The following is a 21632-nucleotide window of genomic DNA, read 5'->3' on the forward strand; positions in this document are numbered from 1 at the left end:
TTCTCTCCCCATTCTTCTTTATTGGTTATACTTCTCTTGCTAGCAGAAGGCAATTTTTCTGCTGTCATAATTTTATTATACAGAGGTGAAAAGATCAATTAGTAGCACCTTTATCTCATGAGGGGATGTATGTACCATAACGAGGGCTGGCTGGTGCATTCTGATATGCCCATTTCTCTGGTTCAGCTCAGTGAAAATGTTGTAAAGCACCAGGCCTGAAATCTGCTGTAGTTTGCACAAGTGAAGCAGGACAAACCAGTGTGTTGTCAGGAAAAACTCCCAAGCTGTTTCAATTTCTCAATTGTGCGCAGGTGTGGTACAATCCCGAGGGTTATCACAGCCTCCCAGCCTATCTCAACAGCTTGAACAACTTCATTCTTCGAGCCAACTTGCCAAAAAATGAGACTTCCAGATACGGTAAGTGTCCCTTTACAAGAGCAGATAACTTCTCCCCTTTGGAGGGATATCCTGGTTCTGCTGAAACCAATGACAACACTTACCTTGACTTCAACGAGGCCATTTCTTCATTCAGCGTTCTGCAATTCCTTTCCAAACAGAATGGAAAAGCATGAATAAATCACCAAGTTCATTTGTCTTAGTCAGAGGCTGAGGGGAGCTGGACAGGGAGGACCCCAGCTCCTTCGTAAAACGCTTCATCCGAGAAATGCCAGCGGTTGCTGTTTGATTCGTTGCCTCTCGGGTGGCACTGGAAGGGCTGTCTCTTGATAGGTGCCCATTAGTTATGCAGAGAAAAGCTCCTCTAGGTCATCTCCAGGGGTGGGTTAGATGAGGAAATTTTAATACAGCACCCTTCTGCTGAGAGCAGCCCAGGGTGTGTGGGCATCTGCGTGCCTGGGTTTCAGTGAGAGTGGGGAGGGTGAGGTGAAATGAGAATCATCGTTTTCAGCTGTGTTCTTCCTCTGACGCCTGACATACACAGAGCCAGGGAGTGCTGACGGCCCGTTTGGGGTCCTTATAGCTTCTCCTCGATAACACACTGCTGCAACCCAAATTCCCGCTGGTAAACCAGGGCGCCCTGCCTTTCCCTTGGCAGTTTAGCCCCTTTCAGAGTGGTGTGGGCACAAAGCTGTCTGTAGCTGTGTCTGCCTCCAGAGAGGGCCAGGGTGCAGAGACATGAGAAGTCTTACACAGAGATTTTGGGCCCTGTTTTGCCAAGAGCAGCACGTGTGCGTGGAAACACCCTCCGGACTGACTTTCTTGGACAAGCAGTGCCCTTCCAGCCATGTCCTGGCCAGGCCTAGCCCTGCTCACCTCAGAGGGCTGCTGTCCCTGGATGGCACAGTCCACGGGTGGCAGTGTCTGTTGGCTCACAGGACATGTCTGAATCCAGCTATAATGCAGCCAGGCATCTGGCCTGAAGCTTTTGAGTGTGACACCCTGAATTCCAGCAGCAGCAGATGCTGATCCCAAGTGGCCCCGGCGTGTGCTGCTTCCCAGCTCACACTACTGCCCTGAGACTGTCCTCCCAGCCAGCTCAGCTCACAGAGAGTGACACCAGAGCCTTGTCCCGGCCACCCCCTCAAACAGGCCTGGCTGTCCCCTCTGGGGTTTGCAGTGTGTCCTCAGCTCACACATCACAGAGCTGCAGCCCAGCTGCCCAGACAGGAGACCCCAGCCAGGCACTTCCAGCAGCAGGAACGTGCCAGAGCAGCTGAATTATTAAGCAGTGAAACTCCTTGCTCTGTGTCTGTATTCCCAACACATGCTGTAGCAAGAGCAAAGGCAGGAAGCTCTTGTGAACAGCCAGAAAGTTTTCGCAGGGTAAGTTTTATACCAACAAAATAGCAATTTTCAGGGGGAAAGAACAGTAGCAGTTTTTGTTCCATCTGCCCCGCTGCTTACGTGTTTTTGGAAAGAAATGCTTAGTAGTAAATGACCAGACAGACGATTCTCTGCTTCCCACTAATCATCCAAACCAGAGAAGGGGAGAAAGAAAATGAATGGATGAGGCTGGTTCCCCTGAGGTGGAGTAAATCCAGTCTGAAATAGAACTGGAGGCACGTTCCGTGGGGTACGCTCCTGGCAGCTCAGTCGAGTTGTTGTTGTGACAAATAAATGACGGTTTAAGAACCGTTGAAATGGCCAGATAAAAGTGTGTTGTCACTTCAGCAGTCAGAAAGAGGTGCCAGTCCTGCTTTAGAGGTTTGACTTAGACTGGGTATGTATTTTAAAAAGATACATAAAAAGCTTTTTACCCTGTCACTAAGCAAGTCGTAATAGCTTTTGACTTATGTATATTGTGCTTTCTCTTCTCTCAATCCCAGCTAACAAAAAAGGAGAAAGCATTGAAATGGAAATTTTGACTTCTAGCCTAAGCTCCAGTAAAGGAAAATGGCTTTATAGTGAAGCATTAACAGATTAGACAGACAGTATCTTTCTTTCTCTCTCTCCATTTTGGAGAAGGGAAACATTTCCTGGCTGCTTGTATGGCTTTATCCGCAGTCCAAGATTTTAATCCCATTTGTCTCACTGATGACAAGACTGAGGTTTGGTTGGGTTTGTTGGGTTTTTTCTCTCCAAAATTAATTTCTGATTAAATCTTCCCTTTCAAATTCATTTGCTCAATATGGCATTTGGTCAGCTAAACCCTCAGGCTCCTCCCTTCTGGTCCCCCTTTCTGAGTGCCCATTCTTAGGGAAAATTACCCAGAATAGTTCTTCATCACATCATTCCTAAGGACTCGCACCTGGCTTTGAAGAGTTTAAATTCCACACACGGCATGGTCTAGAAAATCTCTGGCTTTAAGAGCAGCTGGATGTCCCCCAACACTCCTTGAGGCCTTTACTTAGGTGTCAAAATACAAATGGAGAACTTCATTTTTAGGCACATAAACTTGGGAGCCCTTTCTCAGGCTCTGGAGTCTCAGAGACTGGGCTGTCATGCTGGTGAGGCCAAGTACGAGTACGATACAAACCCATTTTAAAGGATTTTTTTTAAAAAACATCACAGGAGTCTTACGAGTATGGTAATTAGATTTTTGTTAGTAACTTTGAGAAAAATACTCTTTTTTTGTGGGTTTTTGTTTTGTTTTGGTTTGGTTTTGTTTGTTTGTTTGTTTTTTTTCTAGCTTCTTAAGACAGAATAGTTCAGAATGAGCTCACTGCCACACTGGGGGTGGGGGGGAAGTGTCCTGTAGCTTACCTGGGTTTCTGCTCTCACATCCACAGATCCCATATGGAGAAAAATATCCATCACAGGCAGGTAGCAGTTGTGGAGAAGGGCAGCAGGGAAAGATTTGATCCTGGTGATAAAAGAACAAATGGAATGAGGTGGGATGTCCAGACAGCAGCTTTGAAACAGAACGTATTCATCAGTTTTAAAGGTGTCAGTGGTGAGGAATCTAAGCTGGAATAGAGGGGCCCACAGGCACGAGCCTGATTTGAGGTGTGGGATGGGAATGGGGCTGGCAGCCGGACAGATGGAGGAACAAGGCCTAGGGTTTGAATTTCAGATCTGCTGAGCAGACAAGTGAAGTCCTAGGAAAAACAGGGATGCTCAAAATTCTGCCCGAGATCACACAGAGATGACAGAGCACAAACACACTTTTGATCTGCTCTTCTTCTCTTCTCTCTCAGTTTTCTATATTATTGTCAATATCAGGAGCTGGTGAAGGAAGCTTTAATTTGGACACATTTTCAATTTATTTATTTTTTTTCCCCATAGGTATTTTCTTATCAGCTCACCCATATCCTGGAGGACAGAGTCAAGAACAAGTAATGTAAGAAGATTCATTTGGCTGATGCCTGAATTTTTTAGCTTTAAAAGGAGCCAACCAGCTTATTGGAAACCATAAACCAGCCTAAATTATTGGATATCTTTCCCTAAGTGATGAAACTGTTCTAGCTTGTGTTCATTGCCACTGTACATGAACTCCTTGCCACCAGAGCTGGGGATTCCTGTGGGGGTTTTTTTGCAGGATCTCATGGGCACCTGGAGGTCAGAGTTACAGCCTCACACATTTGTGTGCTTGGGCATCATAGTAATAATAATAATAATAATAATAATAATAATAATAATAATAATAATAATAATATTGATGATGATGATGACATTATTTTCCTTCTGGCACTTCCACTCCCTGCTGGGGTCCAGCACTGCAGCTCAGTGCTCTGAGTTCCTTTTTCTGGGCATCATTGCCATCAGCAAAGGGAGCAAAGAAAGGAAGAAATTCTCCTCTGTGAGGGTGGTGAGGCCACCCCTGGAAGTGTCCAAGGCCAGGTTGGACAGGGCTTGGAGCAACCTGGGCTAGTGGAAGGTGTCCCTGCCCCAGGCAGGGGGTGGAATGGGATGGGCTTTGAGGTCCCTTCCAACCCAAGCCATTCCAGGATTATAAAAGCTGCTGTCCCAGAATCAGGACCTTATTGCTTCTGAGCTCTGACCAAGCCTCACAGCGAAGGAAATCTGCCACTTTCACTCACCAAATGCATCTTTCTCCCCTTTTCTCCCAGGCTCAACAGCTTACTGGACATCATAGTGTCCATGTCTGTTTTGGTGGGCTACTCCATCACCACAGCAAGCTTTGCACTCTACATGGTCAGGGAGCACCAAACCAAAGCCAAGCAGCTGCAGCACATTTCAGGCATTGGGATGACAACCTACTGGGTGACCAACTTCATTTATGATCTGGTAAATAATTCACATCGCTAAATGCACCAGGAGGAGCATTACACAGCACGGGGATGGGGAAAGAAGTTCTTTATTTAAAGTTGGTTGCCTAGACTTCTTATTGCTACCAAGAGTGTAGTAATTGTACTCCAAGGCATTGGGGATGATTAAACGTGAACTGCAGCACTGGATTCTGCAAAGCAAAGGCATTCCTGCTCTCTGCAGTGTGTGTAAAACACCCGGCACTTTTATGTGGGAGCAGCATGGAGCAGGCTGCAGCTTGATTTCCATTCCAGCAGCAGCCAGCTGCTCCTCTGACAGCTTGCAGGGCTGGATCTGCTGTCACCCAGGCTCCACAGATCTGGGGTGAGGCTTTGGAGCTCGAGGCTACAGCCAGTCTGGGAACCCTGGGACGGCAGCAGGCATCCCAGAGCTGACACAACCCTGCTGGGCAAAAACCCATCTCTGCCTTGAATGCTGTCTATAGGAGTCTATGGTATAAAGTTTTTAAGCCGAGGAAAGCTGCACATGCAGCCTTGCAGGACCTGAGCAGTTCCTTTTCCCAGTGCTGCACAGATGCGCCTCGCTGAGCTCCCAGCAGTGTGCTGCATTCCCTGGCAAAGGTGTGCCCTTGTTCCTCCTGAAGTTAAGTTTCCTCCTGGTGCACAGGGCTAATGGCACTGCTGGAAAGCATTGCTGGGCCAAGAGGAAAAATGTTCGGAGTGTCTGTAGGCTTAAGCGCTTTGTGTCTTCTGCATTCCCTGTGGTGCAGGGTTGTCAGACCCTCACACAGGGAATGGGCAGTGCAGCCAAGCTCAGCTCCTGAGCCTGGGCATTGCCAGCGGGGCTGCAGGGCTGAGCAGCACCACCTCTCCCACAAATTTCCCTTGATGCAGATTTAGCAAGTGCCTAAAATCCCCGCGATTCCATCGCTTCCTGAAAACAGGAAATCTCCAAGGGCACGTGGGTGACTGGCCCTCTTTGGTGCAGGGAGGACTAAGGGCTGAAATCCCGTGGGGAATGTGAGCCAGAAGTGCCTGCCTGGAGGGGCTGATGAGTGCAGGCAGCAGCACAAGGATCCCCTGCCCTGCAGGAGCGCTGGAAGGGGTCCCAAGGCAGCAGCACAAGGATCCCCTGCCCTGCAGGAGCGCTGGAAGGGGCCCCAAGGCAGCAGCACAAGGATCCCCTGCCCTGCAGGAGCGCTGGAAGGGGCCCCAAGGCAGCAGCACAAGGATCCCCTGCCCTGCAGGAGCGCTGGAAGGGGCCCCAAGGCAGCAGCACAAGGATCCCCTGCCCTGCAGGAGCGCTGGAAGGGGTCCCGGGGCAGCAGCACAAGGATCCCCTGCCCTGCAGGAGCGCTGGAAGGGGCCCCAAGGCAGCAGCACAAGGATCCCCTGCCCTGCAGGAGCGCTGGAAGGGGTCCCGGGGCAGCAGCACAAGGATCCCCTGCCCTGCAGGAGCGCTGGAAGGGGCCCCGGGGCAGCAGCACAAGGATCCCCTGCCCTGCAGGAGCGCTGGAAGGGGTCCCAGGGCAGCAGCACAAGGATCCCCTGCCCTGCAGGAGCGCTGGAAGGGGTCCCGGGGCAGCAGCACAAGGATCCCCTGCCCTGCAGGAGCGCTGGAAGGGGCCCCGGGGCAGCAGCACAAGGATCCCCTGCCCTGCAGGAGCGCTGGAAGGGGTCCCAGGGCAGCAGCACAAGGATCCCCTGCCCTGCAGGAGCGCTGGAAGGGGCCCCAGGGCAGCAGCACAAGGATCCCCTGCCCTGCAGGAGCGCTGGAAGGGGCCCCAGGGCAGCAGCACAAGGATCCCCTGCCCTGCAGGAGCGCTGGAAGGGGTCCCGGGGCAGCGTGGCCCCAGGTTGGCTCGGCAGTGCAGCCCCGAGCTGCAGCACAGCACGGAGGGTGGAGCAGACCTGTGCCTGCCTGCCTGCCCTCGCTCCAGCAATGCATATTTGTAAATCAGCCTGTGGAAAAATCCCCAGAGTCCCTGCACAGTCGGTATTCAGCGGGCTGAAACTAATCCAGCGCTCTCGGCAACTTGATATTTCTCAGTGAATCCCTGCCAGTAAATTCTGCTAAATCCCAAAGCTGGGGAGGAGAGGGAGTTCTCCCGGCAGACGTTTGGTGGGTCTCTGGCTTGACTCAACACTGTGAAGACTAGATTTACAGGGCACAATGAAGTGGTCTGACTGCAAGGCTAACAGAAAGCCCAAAGGGGTACTTTTCATTCACAACCTTTTTTCAAGGTACTTTCTGCCCACAGTCCTCAATGCTGAGGCTTTGCCTATTCAAAGTGGCTTTGTGGGAATTCGTCTGCAATTCATCTGGGGAGAATTAGAGAGCCCACCTGTGTTTGGTTTCCCTTAGCAAAACCAAGCTGCATTTGTGGGACCAGATTCAGTCCTGGCATTGTTTCTTCTGTATCGTTGTAGGAAGGTGTTTCAGAACCGTTGTCCTAGTAACAACTTTTTAATATCATTTTGCAGGTACTTTTTATGGTCCCTATTGGACTCTCCGTAGGAGTTATTTCAGCCTTCCAGATCCCAGCTTTCTGCAACAACAGTAACTTAGTGGCGGTATTTCTTCTGCTGTTACTGTTTGGGTAAGTGTGGAGCTCAGTTATTTAAATATCACTGCACAGGGTAAGGAACTGGATCTTGCAGGCTGCTGCAGTCCTGACATCCAGGGTGGGGGAATATGTGGGCTTTTCTCTTCAACGTGCCCTTCACAAAGAGTGAGTTAAGTTGCTCCTTCCAGGAGCAGGGAGGTGAAGCACTGTTGTCATGCCTACTTCATTCAAAGCAAACCGTACGCGAGGATATAGAAATATTCAAGGTCTCAGCAGCAGCCCAAGCTGTAAGCAAATGCTTGCTGACCTCTTGCAAAGTTCAAGAGTATTTTAATATCAGAAAGCAAAATATACAGCAGTGGCACAATTCTGGAAAACTTAGACAAAGTTTCCTTTCCAACAGACCCAGTCTCTTTGTTTTCAGGTGGGGTTCCACATTCAGTGGATGTATCATAAACATTTTCTCCAAATTCTAACAGACACAAAGGCATTTTTCCCTTTCTTTAAGCTCTCTAATGTGGAAATGTAGTTACATACCAGAACAGAACTGTTATGTTCCAACTCTGGAAGTGTTCAAAGCCAGGTTGGACAGGGCTTGGAGGAACTTGATGTAGAGGCAGGTGCCCCTGCCCATGGCAGAGGGTGCAACTGGATGGGCTTTAAGCTCTCTTCCAACTCCAACCATCCAATGATTCTGTCTTGTCTGATGTCTTCAATGTTTTCAAAGGAGCCTTTGAGTTACCATGGTTTTCTCTGCACTGTTGGCATTTATAGATACGCATCATTTTCTTGGATGTACCTGCTGGCTGGGTTTTTCAAGGAAACAGGCATGGCCTTCATCGTTTATGTCTGTGTCAACTTGTTCTTCGGCATCAACACCATCATCACGCACTCAGTTGTGTTCCTGCTCTCCCAGGAAAAGGCCACGGACCAGGTAGGAGCCCCACTGGTACTGAGCCTGTGGTGACACAGCAGGAGGCTTCTTGTGGCCTTGGTGGCTTTGATCAGGTCCCGAGCAGCTGGACACAGTCACAGGATTTCACGGGGTTCCCTACAGACAGGACGGGAGTCACATAGGGATCCTGCTTGTCTATAAATCTGCACTCCCAGCAAAGGAATTGATGGTGACAGAAGGGAGAATATGAAAAGTGAGGGAGAAAACTGAGGACTCTCTTTATAACCAGCCTGGTGATGGAAGATGAAGGGCAGCAGGTGGGTGGAGATGCTTAGTAAAAAGTTGTTGATGGACACTTCAAACCATTGCGGAGTTCTCACGGCACGAGCTGTGGGGAGTGACAGCTGAATGTCACTGCCCTGAGTCTGACACGTGCTGCAGTTAACCCAGCACCAGCTGTCTGTCATTTCAGTCTGTAATGCAGTCATCTTCTCCCTGCAAGGATGAAAAACAACCCAGAGACAGTGATGATTCCCTAAAGTAAACCCCTCTCTTAAACTGAGATCTCCCTGGGAATGGCTGGGATAAAATGCACACCTTACACTTAGATTTCTTTTTTTTTATGGAGGGCAATTACAATAGCTGGGTTGGATTTTTCTATCTGGACAGAGTTTATTCAGCAACCCCCTGGATTTTATTGATATGCAATTATGATCACCTTTCATCCCTCTGTGCCCCCGTGGAAGGGAGTCAGTTCCCTTCCATGCTAATTTAGTGCCTCTCCAGCTTGCTTTGTGCCCTAATTCTTTTCTTCTGCTAGAAATGAACCAGAGTTCTTTACTGTGAGGCTGCACTGAGCTGTTCTGCTGTGCATTAGCTGGAAAAGCCCTTCTATGTCTAGAAAAGCCAAATCTTTTGTTTTATTGAGATGTTTGTCCAAGGAAAACAGACAGGGCAGCTGGCTGTGCTGGACAGATTATAGGGGCGCAGTGGCAGGACTCAGCTCTGGCTCATGGGTGGGTTCTGGGTGCTGGAGCAGCAGCAGGGACTAGCCTGGGAACTGGCTGCTGTTTACTATGGGTGATCACAACCTCCGAGCTGCCTGTTGACTTTTATGACCTTGTGCCTGTGAAACGAGCTGTCTGCAGAGCTCTTTGCTCTCAATTTATCTCTGCTCTGAGACACAGGCAAATCCCAGTGTAATTGTTACACTTCAGTCCCACTGTAAAACCTATGAATTTATTCCATGGATAAAAGCAGTGACTGACTGTGCTGCTCTTTGTTTTTTTTTTCCAGGGCTTACACGATCTTGCTGAAAATTTAAGGCATGTGTTCCTTCTGTTCCCACAATTTTGCTTTGGCTACGGCTTGATCGAACTGTCCCAGGATCAGGCACTGCTGGGCTTCTTAAAAGCCTATGGAGTGGAGTACCCTGACAAAACCTTTGAGCTGGACAAGACCACGTCCAAGCTGCTGGCCATGTTCATCCAGGGCACCGTGTTCTTTGCCATTCGTCTCACAGTTCACGACAGGATGATTCAGAGAGTCTGGAACAACATACTGGAGTAAGTAACAGCTGGAGCCTGGAAACAGACCCAGCCACAGCTCCGGGATTTCATTCCAGGCTCCCGCACCATCACTGTCAATTACGAAGCCCATAAATTTCCAGGACAATGTGGGAACGTGGAGTGAGTTTTGTGTGGCAGAAGCCCCGGTAATTAGAGTTTTAGCTAACAGAGGTGTAGTTGACAGAGTCTCCTGGTAGTCAGTGCTGGCTGGCACTGCAGCCCTGGGCTCGGGGTTTGGTGGGTGGATGCTCAGCTCTTGGTGAGGGCAGTACGTCCACTGACAGCCTCCTCTGTTTGGCTCTCCCCATCCCCTCTGCCCTGGGTGCACACAGACGGGAGTGAGAACATTCCTGTCACCTGCATTAGGAGCGTGTCCACGAGGCAGGACTTGCTCCAGCCCAGAACATTTGCTGAAAAAGAGGGGGGGGAAAAACAGGCAGGGAGAGAACACTGGATGGAGCAAAATGGCAGGAGAGAATAGAAACTGTATATCTGAGCATTGTGTGCATGTCCTGAGATCTCACAGGGAGGCTCCCAGGGATCTATCCCAGCGTCTGGCTGTTGCTGGAGGCTAATTCCCTCTCTGCCCTCCCCAGATTCCTGTTTGACAGAGTCCACGGCAAAGCCTCCCTTCTGCTGCCCGCGGCCGTGGAGGACGGGGATGTCCAGGCAGAGAGGAGCCGGGTGGAGTCTGGCAAAGCTGACTTCGACGTGGTGCAGCTCCAGAACCTCACCAAGATCTACCACCTCCCTCACAAACGCATCACAGCAGTGAAAAACATCAGCCTTGGGATCCCTGCTGGGGAGGTGAGCGAGGGGAGAAGGCTGTGGGCGCCTTCCCGTGTCACTGTCACCGTCTGCAATGGTTTGTTCTGCTCTGGCCTCTTCCTTTCTTTGCCTCATTCATTGACTCTTGGGGATACACCAGTGACAAAAGGCTCCTGGTAGATTTGGGACATCAAGTGACAGTTTGAAGGTCCTAGAAGGAGGGAAAGTGGATGGTAATTGATGGAGTTCTATTCAGAGCAAAGTGTCTGCGTGCTCTGTTTGTGCACTGCAGTCTTGGGGGGGTCACTGGGGATTACCAGGTGGTAAATGAAGACAGCAGAATGGGTCCAGCTGAAATTATTCACCTGAACTGCATGGGAGATGGTGAGTCAGGCTTATCTGCTTGTGTTTTCCCACCAGGGGAAGACAAATCACTTCAGCTGAACACACAGTTTCATGAATCAGGACCTAAAATTAACTCCAAAGAAAAAAACATTCTTTGGTCATGTCAGTGCAGTTGCCTCCCTGAGAAGTGAACAGACAGGAGTACACAGAGCACCTCTGAGATCCAGAGGAAACTGGAGACCAGATTCTACCTCAGGCTGTGCGCCTGACTTGTGGGGAAGCTTGGAAATAATCCTTGGCACCCGGTTTATTTTCATTGCCTGGGTCCCACTGAGATGAAAGGACAGTATCCTCACATGGACACTCTGCTAGTCTTTATGGCAGAGGACTTTTTCTAAGCCAGGAGTGGAATTGAGGTCTCTGAATTTTATCAAAATTCACCCTGATGCTGGTGGGATTTAGGGCACCATTCCCCACCTGTCAGCAGAAGGTGTGGCCTTGCACTGCAGACTGTGCACAGATCCTGTTCTTGTATGGACCAAGGTGGGGAAGAGCCATGGTTTGCTGTGCATCCCCGGCACAGGAGGACTTTCACATCAGCTGGTCTGTGCTAATGACGGCAAAATAACAGTAATTATCGGCACAGTGGTGATGGCTGATGCAACGCACAACTGCCTATCTCCAACCTTAGCAATAAATAAAATGTGGATTTTACCATGAGACACTGGAACTGCACTAAGTTCTTCATCTTATTAAGGTCGTGCTTTGGTGATGCTATGTGACAAAAACCTTGTGTTGATCGAGGTTTTAACCAGTGCCAGCCTAAACCTCACTCACTCCATTCCCATCAGCAGCTCTGTCCCTGTCAAGGGGAGGCTTTGCACCAATGAGTCCATGTGGATTTGGCCTCTGCAGAAATGCACCTTGCAGGAAAAGGAATGACTCTACTGGAGACACATCCAGCTTCTATTAGGACCGTTTGTTTAACATGTTAAACAAATGATCCTAATAGAACCTGGAATACATTGCACCATAAACAACCTCTATTGTAACACTGAGCTGCTCTGAGTTTCTCTGGGAATTCATCTTGCTCAAGGGGCCGGAGAAAGAAGGGGCAAGGTGCCCTGAGCACCCATTTCAGAGCAGTATTTCTGCATTACAAATACAGCACGTTTACATTTTTCCTTTCCTTCCCCAGTGCTTTGGCTTGCTTGGTGTGAATGGAGCTGGAAAGACAACAATCTTTAAGATGCTGACAGGGGATATTGGAGCATCCAGCGGAAGGCTGCGGGTCCAGGATCATTCTGGGTATGGAGGATATGGTTTCTGGGGAAGCAAATCAACCTCCGAGCTGTTTTTAAGGCTGGGTGGCAAAGGAAAAGAAATTTAAAAGTCTGAAATAAAACACTCAAACCAGAGCAAAAATAAATAAGACAGGGAACGCATCCTTTGAAGGTGGCATGGTTGCTTCCTCCGGGGTTGCATTTTGCTGCTCAGAGGTGTTTGTTCCACTTCGGTCCATTGCAAATGGGATCAGGCCCAGATCCTCAGCAGTGTGATCCCACTTCCAAGCCAGACCTGGAGGCCAGTGGGGCTCACCTCAAAGCTTTCTTTAAGAGGTGTAGGCTTGGTGGCAGTAACTGGGGCGCTAAATACTGCACACACAGCCTCTGCAGAACTGGAGGCCTGAAAGCTGGAGCTCTGCAGATCCTTCAAGGGTTGGGGAAGGGCGGCGGGAGTAGGAGACAGGGGTTTTCCCCCTGCTGTTTGATTCCAGAGTGCGCTGGCAGTTCAGTGTGTTTTACAGCGACGTGCCATCCTCCTTACACAGGTCCTTGAATGACATCAGTGAGGCCCACTGGTCACTCTTTGGCTACTGTCCTCAGGAAGATGCCTTGGATGACCTGCTGACCGTGGAGGAGCACATGTATTACTACGCTCGGCTGCACGGCATCCCGGAGGGGGACATCAAGGGAGTGAGTAACGAGGGGTTTGGCTCGCAGCACTTCTGTCATTTGGAGCCTGTAAATTAGTCTTTCAGTAGATGCTGTGTGATAATCCATGGCCTGGACACGGTGTGGAAGCAGAACTCTTGCTCCCTAGGTCGTGCTCCAGCTGCTCCACCGGCTGAACCTGATGGCCTACAAGGACAGAGTCACCTCTTTGTGCAGCTATGGCACCAACAGGAAGCTGTCAACTGCTCTGGCTCTCATTGGCAATCCATCCATTCTGCTGCTGGTGAGAAATGGGGGCCTGGTTGAGGGAAGAGGAGCAGGTCCTTGGGCTGGCAGGAGAACCTGGACAGTCTCTCACAAAACCTCCTCAGTCTCAGCTTAAGTGTCACTCCCCACGTGCCCGTGCTTGGCCTGACAACAGAAACCACCGCAGGAAAGTTCAAGTTCCAGCAAACATTCGTAATTTCTTTGAGGGTGTAAGAGAGTGGCAAGTCTTTCAGAGTGGCAAGCATCTTCCAGAGGTCAAAAACAGACCATATATTTGCCACTTAAACTCTCCTGGTTCCCAGCTCTATCTTGTTTTTCATTTCTATCAACTTACCTGCACAGCCTTGCAAGAAAAGCAGCATCCAAGGCTCCAAAACTGTAGGAGAGGAAAGTGGCCACTTCCCTCAGGATTAGAACATAACTGCTTTTCTAGGTTTCACTTCTTGTCTTGTCTTTCAGGAATTTCTGAATTTCTAGTTCTTCCATGGGCTTACCCTGTTGCTAAAACATACCTTTTTGTGCAGTTTTCCCACTTGCTGTGCACTAAATGTGTGCAGAGCTCTGCGAACAGGATTCCCAATATTAAGTTGGATACCTAGTGGACATAAATATCCCTTGTCGAAATTTCTATCGAGCCCGGCACCGCTGCCTTTACTTCTGACCACCTGCCAGTGCTCTTGCTGCTTTGATCAAAAATCCCAATACAAAAAAAATCTCAATAAAAATAGGAGGAGGGGGGAATTCCCTCTGTTCCAACTGCTGCCTGAGCCCAGGCTTGTTTCCTTTTGGAGTGCAAATTTCCATTCCATCCTGTCTTTCCCAATAGGATGAGCCGAGCTCTGGAATGGACCCGAACGCCAAACGCCACCTTTGGAAAATCATCAGTGAGGAAGTGCAGAACAAATGCTCGGTGATACTCACATCCCACAGGTAGGGCTGGGCTGCTCTGCCTCCCTTTTTGGGGTCAGCAGAAGTTTGGAGAGACCCATCCCTCACACTCCCCACTGGTCCTTGCACAATTTCAGGGCACCGAGCTGTGACAGGTTTGGGGGTTTGTTGTGGCTGCACGTGGTGTCCGCAGAGACCCACAACGCTTTAGGGAAGATCAGTGATGTTCTCCAGTTACTCAACCATGTTTTTTACACCTTCTCAATGACTTATTAGAGGTTCTTGGTTGTTTTTGCAGCATGGAGGAGTGTGAAGCCCTCTGCACCAGGCTGGCCATCATGGTGAACGGGAGTTTCCAGTGCATTGGCTCTTTGCAGCACATCAAGAGCAGGTCAGGAAAAGGAACCTGTTTCACTTTTACTGAGCAGCCTCCTGAGTTACTGACCTACAGCTCTGAGTGCTCAGAACATGAGACTTGTCTTGTCAAAACAATGACTTTTCCTGGTTCGTGTCCCTTACACGCCACTGAAATTCTCTGTTAACTAATGCACTTTCTACTCCCTCACAGCCTCTCTTCCCAGAATGTGTCCCCCAAAGTAATCTGTTCACTGCTACAAATGAGAAATGCGTATTAAGGTTGAGCTTTGGTTTTATTAGTAATAACAATAGCTCGGCTTCTTACTAAGTTTCACTCCAGGTTAACAACCCTGACCCCATTCAAGCTGCACCATGTCTGCATTAGATTTCCCCAAAGAGGCTGTGCAGGACACTCAAAAGAGTTTCTTCATCTGTTTTTCTCTCTTCTACAGTGTTAATTGAGATTTTCCTTTTCCCCTAGATTTGGAAGAGGATTCACTGTGAAGATGCACTTAAACAGCAGCACAGTTTGCACTGAGACACTGACAGAGTTCATGAAGTCACACTTCCCAAATACATGCCTGAAGGTAAGCAGGACAAATGCTTTCAGGAGAGGCTTTCAACATTCCTTCAAACTGACCAAGAAGATCCTTGCAAGGTGGACATCTTGTGAAATGTTGTGCACATAGATCTGAGCTCTCAGAGTCACACTTGTCACTGCTTTCAGCGACACTGTCTGAGGGCTGGAGCCCTCCAGTTCCTGGTGGCTGATGTAACATCAGCCAAACAGCTGCAGTGACCCTGTAAGGCAGCTGTTAGGTGACCCTCTGCCCTGGGAATGCCCTTCCCACTGAAGCCTGGAATGGGTGGAAACCCCCTTTAGGTTCAGTGTGTGATGAGATGCTTCCAGTACTTCCAGTAACTGAGTAACTGCAAAACCAGAGTAAGTGAGTCACAAACCCCATCCATTGTCCGTAACCCAATCTCTGCATGAATCAAAACTGCACACCTGGAGCTGGAAAATGCTATGGCCACCCTGGAGCTTCCAGCCTTGCAGTTTTAGTTTTGCTCCCCCAGTCACAGACCCCACAAGAACTCCCAGTGGGAAAACACTGTCCACTAGCAGACAGTAACACTCAGAAGACACCACAGCCCCTGCCCCTTCATCCTCCCATGGTCCAGCTGTTGGATCTGTTGGCTCTTGGCTCTCCCCAACCACTCCTGTCCCCACAGGATCAGCATTTCAAGATGGTGGAGTACCACGTCCCGGTCTCTGCAGGAGGGGTGGCGAATATATTTGATCTCCTGGAAGGCAACAAAGCAGCCTTCAACATCAGGCACTTCTCCGTGAGTCAGACAACGTTGGAGGAGGTAAGGAATTAAAATGTGAGGCCGTCCATTTAAAAGTGCTAACAGGGGAGCAGACTGATGGTTACACATAATGGACTGCTGCACACAATAGACTACAGTTTGAAAGGGATTTCCGTCTATATTCCTCCTGGGGGTACTTTATCAGCACTGCTGCCTCCAGGTACCTCTGCTGGTGCTAGGGAAACACACACACAAAGCTGCCTGGAGCATAAAGGATCTGTTCTTCCCTCCGTCACTGCTGATTTCAGGAGCCTGGTGGGTGTGGGTGAAGGGCAGGACTATGAATCACCCCCAAGTCCAGGGCTAGGCTTTCCACCGGCACTGAAAACATGCTCAATTTCACTTTTCGTGTTGGAAGTTCATTTACCGTTACTCCAGACTTCGCTTTGGGGTTCTTTCCGTTTCCCCTTGGAAGAACATTCCCAACGGCAACAAAATCTCGTAGGGAGCACATCAGCTGAAGGGATTGCCACGAGGACTCTCCAGAAGCAATCACCCCATTGAGCATCAGCGCCTGGAATATTAGGTTTATCCCAGAGAGAGGAGCGGAGCCGCAGCCCTGTAGTGCCATGGATTGTGACCCAGCAGTCTGGGAGGGGAGCTCCTCTCTGCTGTTCCAGTGAGGGGCAGTGGCTCTGAGAGAAACAGGCAGGCAAAGCGCAGGAAGCCCCAGCTCAGATTCTGTGGGAGGACAGCTTGGATCTGTGAATATGCAAATGTGATTGCCGGGAGTGTTGTGGTAAGAGTCCTTTCTGTATTCATTAGCTGCTATTGAAAGGAAGGCTATTCCGTGTGATTTTGTACACCTCTCTCTACGCTCTGCAGTTGTGCGTGCACAGGTGTCAATTACACAGAGACAGATGGGTTTATGAAGGAATAATGGGACTGTATGACAGTGTGATGGAAATGCACCACTGCATGGGCATTTCCTCGCTTTGGGAACCTGAGCTGCAGGACAATGAGGTTCCGTGCAGGAATGTCTGCCTTTGGATCCCGGTGTCAGATTCCACAGCACAGGAGTGCACATCCATTTATTTACATGAGCCCACAGGAGCCCAACCATTTGCAATTCTCAAATTCAGCGTGAATCCATCCCCGAGCGCGCTCTCCAGGCTCACAGTCAAATGAACAGCCATGCCTTTTATACATTCATTCGTATCATAAATTATTTATGCTGTCACATACTGAGTGTTTTCCTTTAAACTTCCAGGTTTTCATCAACTTTGCTAAAGATCAAGCAGATCCTGACGGCGCGGATGCAGGTCCTGATGTGACGCTGGACAGCTCTGACACAAGCAGCCAAGCCAGCACCATAATAAGCTCCATTTATTGAAGGGATCCACCCACACAGGATCATAGAAGCTGGGGAAAAGACCTGACAGCCCCTCCAACCCTGTTTTCAGTGATTTTAGGGTGATGGGGATAAGCAGTCCCATTTTCTTAAAAGTACTTTGTTTTTTGATCTGCACTTAATTAATGCCACTAGGAACATGGTAGGTGTTTGACACTGGCCCTTGGTTACAAATCAGATTGGTCTTTCCACAGGTTCTTTCCCCCTCCTCCCCGCCCAGTTCTGGTTTTATGATCACTGTAATGGCTGTGAGGATTTAGAGAACACCACCCGCTGCTCGTGGCCGTTGTGGCCATGATGGAGCAGAGGAGCTGTGGGCAGTGCAGGGTGTTTGATCACAAAGCAGCCCCACGGCCAAAGAAGAAAGCCCAGGCTCCACTCGGCAGCAGACTTCCTGGGTGACTGGGGGGAAGTGGCTCAGTTTTGACAGGCTCCCCCCCGGGGAAATGGGGCTCAGGGCCTCGCCCCTCCTCACAGGGGGGTTGTGAGGATGCAGGTGTTTTGTACTGACAGTCACAAGGGCCACTGGTGGGGGCCATCCTTGGCAATGACACAGAGCTCATCTGGTTACGTCAGCACAAATATAACTATTTTACAAGTTAGTGCTTCCAGTGGTTTTGGTTTGTTCCTGTAGCTAATTCCAGCTCTGTGTAACTCCTCGAGTGAGTCCTCTGGTCCCAGGCAGTTCCTGGCTCCCGGTACCCAGTGGAAGATGATTCCCCCACGAGCCCCTTTCTCCTTCTGCCTGGAGTTCAGGGCTGCTCTGGTACAGCCGAGGAGTGGAACAGGGCAGGTCTGTTGGCTGAATGCTCTGACAGGAAGAAGCTCTTTGCTTCATAAGATTGTATTTCCCTGAGCACAGTAGAAGCAAGGAGCATCCCCCTTGCTCACAAACCCTCCATCTCCAGCAGCTTTGCCTCTCTGCGTCCTCTCCAGTGATCTTCCTCCTCAACCCCACGTGCTGGCTGCCCCTGACTCCAGGAGCTGTGTTTTCCCACATAACAAGGCATCATTAGCTCCTGCTTCAAAGACTCTGCCTGCTGGCTTTAAGGGAGTGCTCTGCCCACTTCTGAGAGCAGCCCCCAGCAGCTGACTTCAGCACACCACTACACACAGCCTGCTCTCTTCCCTCTGAATGATTAATAGATAGAATAGTTTAACGTGATTCTTCATTATATGTATCAGCATAAGGCCCCAAGGACTCGGGTTTGGGTCAGGGCATTGATGTACCTTCAAGCACAAAATGAACTTAAACTCTGAGCTCAATAAACTTGCTGTTGCTGGTAAAACAGATTGCAGATAAAGCCTTACCTTGGGAGACCTGGGGTGGCCCACACAACTTACCCAGGTTCACCCACACAATTCCAGCCAGGTGGTTTCTTTTTCCATTTTTTTTTTCCCCTTCCTTCCCCAAAACTAATTTGAGTCAAAGGAACCTTTGATGAAAGCTGCAGTGACACATCCTTGTTACCCTGACCTTGAGTTTGACTAGTTCAGCTTCTATGTGATGCCCAAGGTTTGCTGTGATAATTGTGCAAGGAGTAGGTGCTTTGTAAAATCCCAAACACCCTCGATATTCAGCGGGATACTGAAGTTCAAGGTTTAGCTGCTGCAAGGAGGTCACGTCCTCTCCTTGGTCTTGGTGTAAACTTCTTACTGATAGCAGGAGGAGTTTTATTATGGATTGAAAGTATTACCGAGCTTTGAATTACGCCTCAACCTGCTGACTGTAATTAAAACTGGGATTCAGCTTCTTTCCAGAATGCATTTGACACCTGCAGTTTATAAGTAACTGAAAAAGCTGCCCAGACATCTATTGTATCTTCTATTATTATGTCTCCAGCTCTGCAAAAGCTCTTTTTTTTCTCATTTTCATTGCACATCTTATACAGATCACAGTATAAAATTAAGCTTTTCTCTAATGGAGGGCTTGTGCTCCCTGCAAAGGACTCGGAGCATGAATGCCAATGATTTAAATGCAGCCTTGTAATACCAATCAGAGCATTATTTTATTATGTCGATGGCTTTGCAACCGCCAGTGAAAGATGGATCTTCAGACTCTGTCCAGATGTACTTTACATGTAATTGAGGGAGACTGATACAAAACTATTCTTTTGTCCCTTTAGAGCCTACTAATCAAACAGGGGAAAAAAAAAAAAAAAAAGGAAGTGATTCATTGGAATACTTCAGCAAGTTGCAATTTAATTGTGTAAAATAGAGTTTTGAGGGGAAAAAAAAAAAAAGCAAAAAGCATCCTTTGAATTTCCACCCAATTCTGGCATTAATAGAAACATCTGCTCCATGTGAAATGTGTCACGGCCATGATCTACGCTCCCCGTTCTCACTCGCAGGTAAAAATAAACCATCTGCTGTTGCAATCAAGGCTGTGGGTATTGGTCCAAGCAAGCCAGAGTTTATATACTGGGGGGAATTTACTGAAGCCCGTGGAGAAGCAGTTACAACCATTTGGGGGCTGGAAGCATCTGGCAGGGAGGTTGTATATAACGTCACCAGGGGCTGAATTACCATTCGTGCCACATTGCAAACATCCCCATTCCCTGCAGAGCCTCATCCTGTCCCTTTTGGAGGTAGCACACGCTCCAAGCTCAATTCCCAGGCAAATACCTTGGAAGCCAGTACTCTCCTGCCTCTGGACACCAGCTCCATGCCTCCCATCACCTCTCTGTCTCCCTGAAAAGGTTCCGGGGTGGCCAGGAATACGGAGCACTGACTGAGAAACCACTGATGAGAATCTGAAAGGTTTTGAGCGGGGTCTGCAGGGCAGGGGAAGGATGGGGTCACTCCCCCATCCTCACCTGTGGCTGTAATACTGGGTGCCCCTCACTGCCAGCCCTCTCTGAATCCCCTCAAAAAATTTTGGCTTCACATGGCTGTGCTTTCAAAATGAGCCACCAAGCTGCCTCCTTCCTCTGGCCTGAGCGGGGAGCTGAGATTGCCGCCCCTCGAGCGCTGTGTCACCTCTCCAGGAGCCAGAGAGGAGTGCTGCAGTCCGGGGGAAAGAAGCTTTTCATCTTCCTCCTTTGATGCAGCGTCACCTCAGCCACCCCAAGAGCCCTGATGGAGGCAGCAGTGCCCTCCCGGCGCGGTCACACAGCCCCGGGGCGTTAATTGGAAGTGGCATCATTTAAAATGCTCCGGCACATCAGAAAGGGTCTGGCAAGGGCTGGGGAAAACTGTTCAGAGGAGCCAGTGTTAAGTCGAATATTGTAAATATAAATTCAAGGTCTCTAATGGGATTTTTTTTGGTCCTTTCAGGAGAGCTGCAGGAGTGGTTTTGTTACTGGGTCAGTTCAGAAAACATGTTTACAGCTCAGACGAACACATCCAGGTAAAGAAAATTCAGTGACTACTAAAGCTTAGGAGCTGGTGGTGCCCACAGACCTGCAGCCTGTGAGGAGTCACTCCTGGGATCCAGAATTTGTAGGATCCATCCTCATAGCAGGCTCAGGATGGGGCTTAGCCTGTTGTAGGAGCTTCAGCATCCTTCCATTGCTGCAGCTTCACTGAAGCTGCTATGAGGCTTTTTGGCTCTTGACAAGCCAAGAAAAATATCTGTCCCTTCAGTTAATAGCGGAAGGGTTATTTTGTGAGCTGGTGGAGAAAGGAAAATGAGTTTTGGATGGCGACAGCACATAGCATGATTTTACTCTTTTTTTTTTTTTCTTTTCTTTTTTGTGGACAACAGCTGTGATCTTGCATAGCTCTAACAAAGTATCAACAGCATATAAAAAGTGAGCACAACACAGAAAAGCTGCAGTGGGGGATGACAAAAAAAAATGAATTCACCAGAATTATTATTCCATGGCAGTATTTAAATAAAAAAAATCGCTCTAATTAATTTAGTTGTTCAGGGAGAGGATGGGAAGAAAGAAGATGGCACTAAAATAATAAGAACAACATTAGTAAGGGACACAGCCAGCTCTTGCTGTTGGCTCTGCTCTTCATGCTACTCACATAGACAGCACTGGGAAGGAGGGAGCACCATGGGGAGCGGAATGGGGAGTGCTGCCCATTTTGGACCAGACCTGACTCCTCAAAATATCTGTAGAATGCACAAGATCCCCCCAGGGAGTATCAGAGCTTTGAGGCTGGAGGCTGCCCTGTATCGTGGTCCAATCCTGCAGCACCTGGATGGTGCCAGAATGGAAGAGTCCTACTGGTTGAGCCTGAGACGATGGACACAGATCCTTGTGCCTGCAACCTATGGAGCAACACGTGGAACCAGTTCCCTCTCCCAGCTGCTCATCCTGGGGGAGGCAGCCCCCACTTCATTGCTCACTGCTGCTGGAAGACCCTTCTGGAAACAAGGCCCTCAGGGCAATCCTGAGGGCCCCGTGCTGGGGGTGAGACAAGTGAATGGCAGCGCTCCCACGAGCTGTATGGCTCAAAGCAACCACCCCACCTTCTCCACCACCTTGGAGGTGCTTTGGTGTGCAGCAGTGAGTCTTTCACTAGGCCAGCAAGTTGGGTGGAAATGAAGCATCCCTTCAAAAGAGTTCAGGTCTTCGCTGACAAAGAAACAAAGGACGGCCATGACGATTCGTGGTAACGCACAGGAGATGAAATCCAAGTGAAAACAGGGTGATAGGTGGAGGAGGCTCTTACCTCCATTAGCAGGTCAAGGTGAACTCTCAGTGTTCTACTCTCCATG

The 21632-nt window shown here is 49.3% G+C and overlaps 1 protein-coding gene across 1 annotated transcript in view; it reads left to right on the plus strand.

The window, feature by feature from the left end:
- The window catches only part of ABCA12 (ATP binding cassette subfamily A member 12), an 80867-nt gene extending 61496 nt beyond the window's left edge, over positions 1–19371 (plus strand). The window contains exons 40-54 of the mRNA XM_066189434.1: positions 312–417; positions 3685–3739; positions 4470–4647; positions 7113–7228; positions 7970–8129; positions 9387–9655; positions 10255–10465; positions 11970–12079; positions 12603–12747; positions 12875–13009; positions 13820–13923; positions 14180–14272; positions 14720–14825; positions 15472–15609; positions 16820–19371. Coding sequence (XP_066045531.1) covers positions 312–417; positions 3685–3739; positions 4470–4647; positions 7113–7228; positions 7970–8129; positions 9387–9655; positions 10255–10465; positions 11970–12079; positions 12603–12747; positions 12875–13009; positions 13820–13923; positions 14180–14272; positions 14720–14825; positions 15472–15609; positions 16820–16942 — 2049 coding nt within the window. The 3' untranslated portion in view covers positions 16943–19371. The remainder of the gene's footprint in view (positions 1–311; positions 418–3684; positions 3740–4469; positions 4648–7112; positions 7229–7969; positions 8130–9386; positions 9656–10254; positions 10466–11969; positions 12080–12602; positions 12748–12874; positions 13010–13819; positions 13924–14179; positions 14273–14719; positions 14826–15471; positions 15610–16819) is intronic.
- Positions 19372–21632: the final 2261 nt, after the last annotated feature.

This window comes from Chamaea fasciata, unplaced genomic scaffold (genome assembly GCF_029207755.1).
Source record: "Chamaea fasciata isolate MVZ Bird 193981 ecotype frontalis unplaced genomic scaffold, bChaFas1.0.hap1 SCAF_8, whole genome shotgun sequence".
In the NCBI taxonomy this organism is placed as follows: domain Eukaryota; kingdom Metazoa; phylum Chordata; class Aves; order Passeriformes; family Sylviidae; genus Chamaea; species Chamaea fasciata.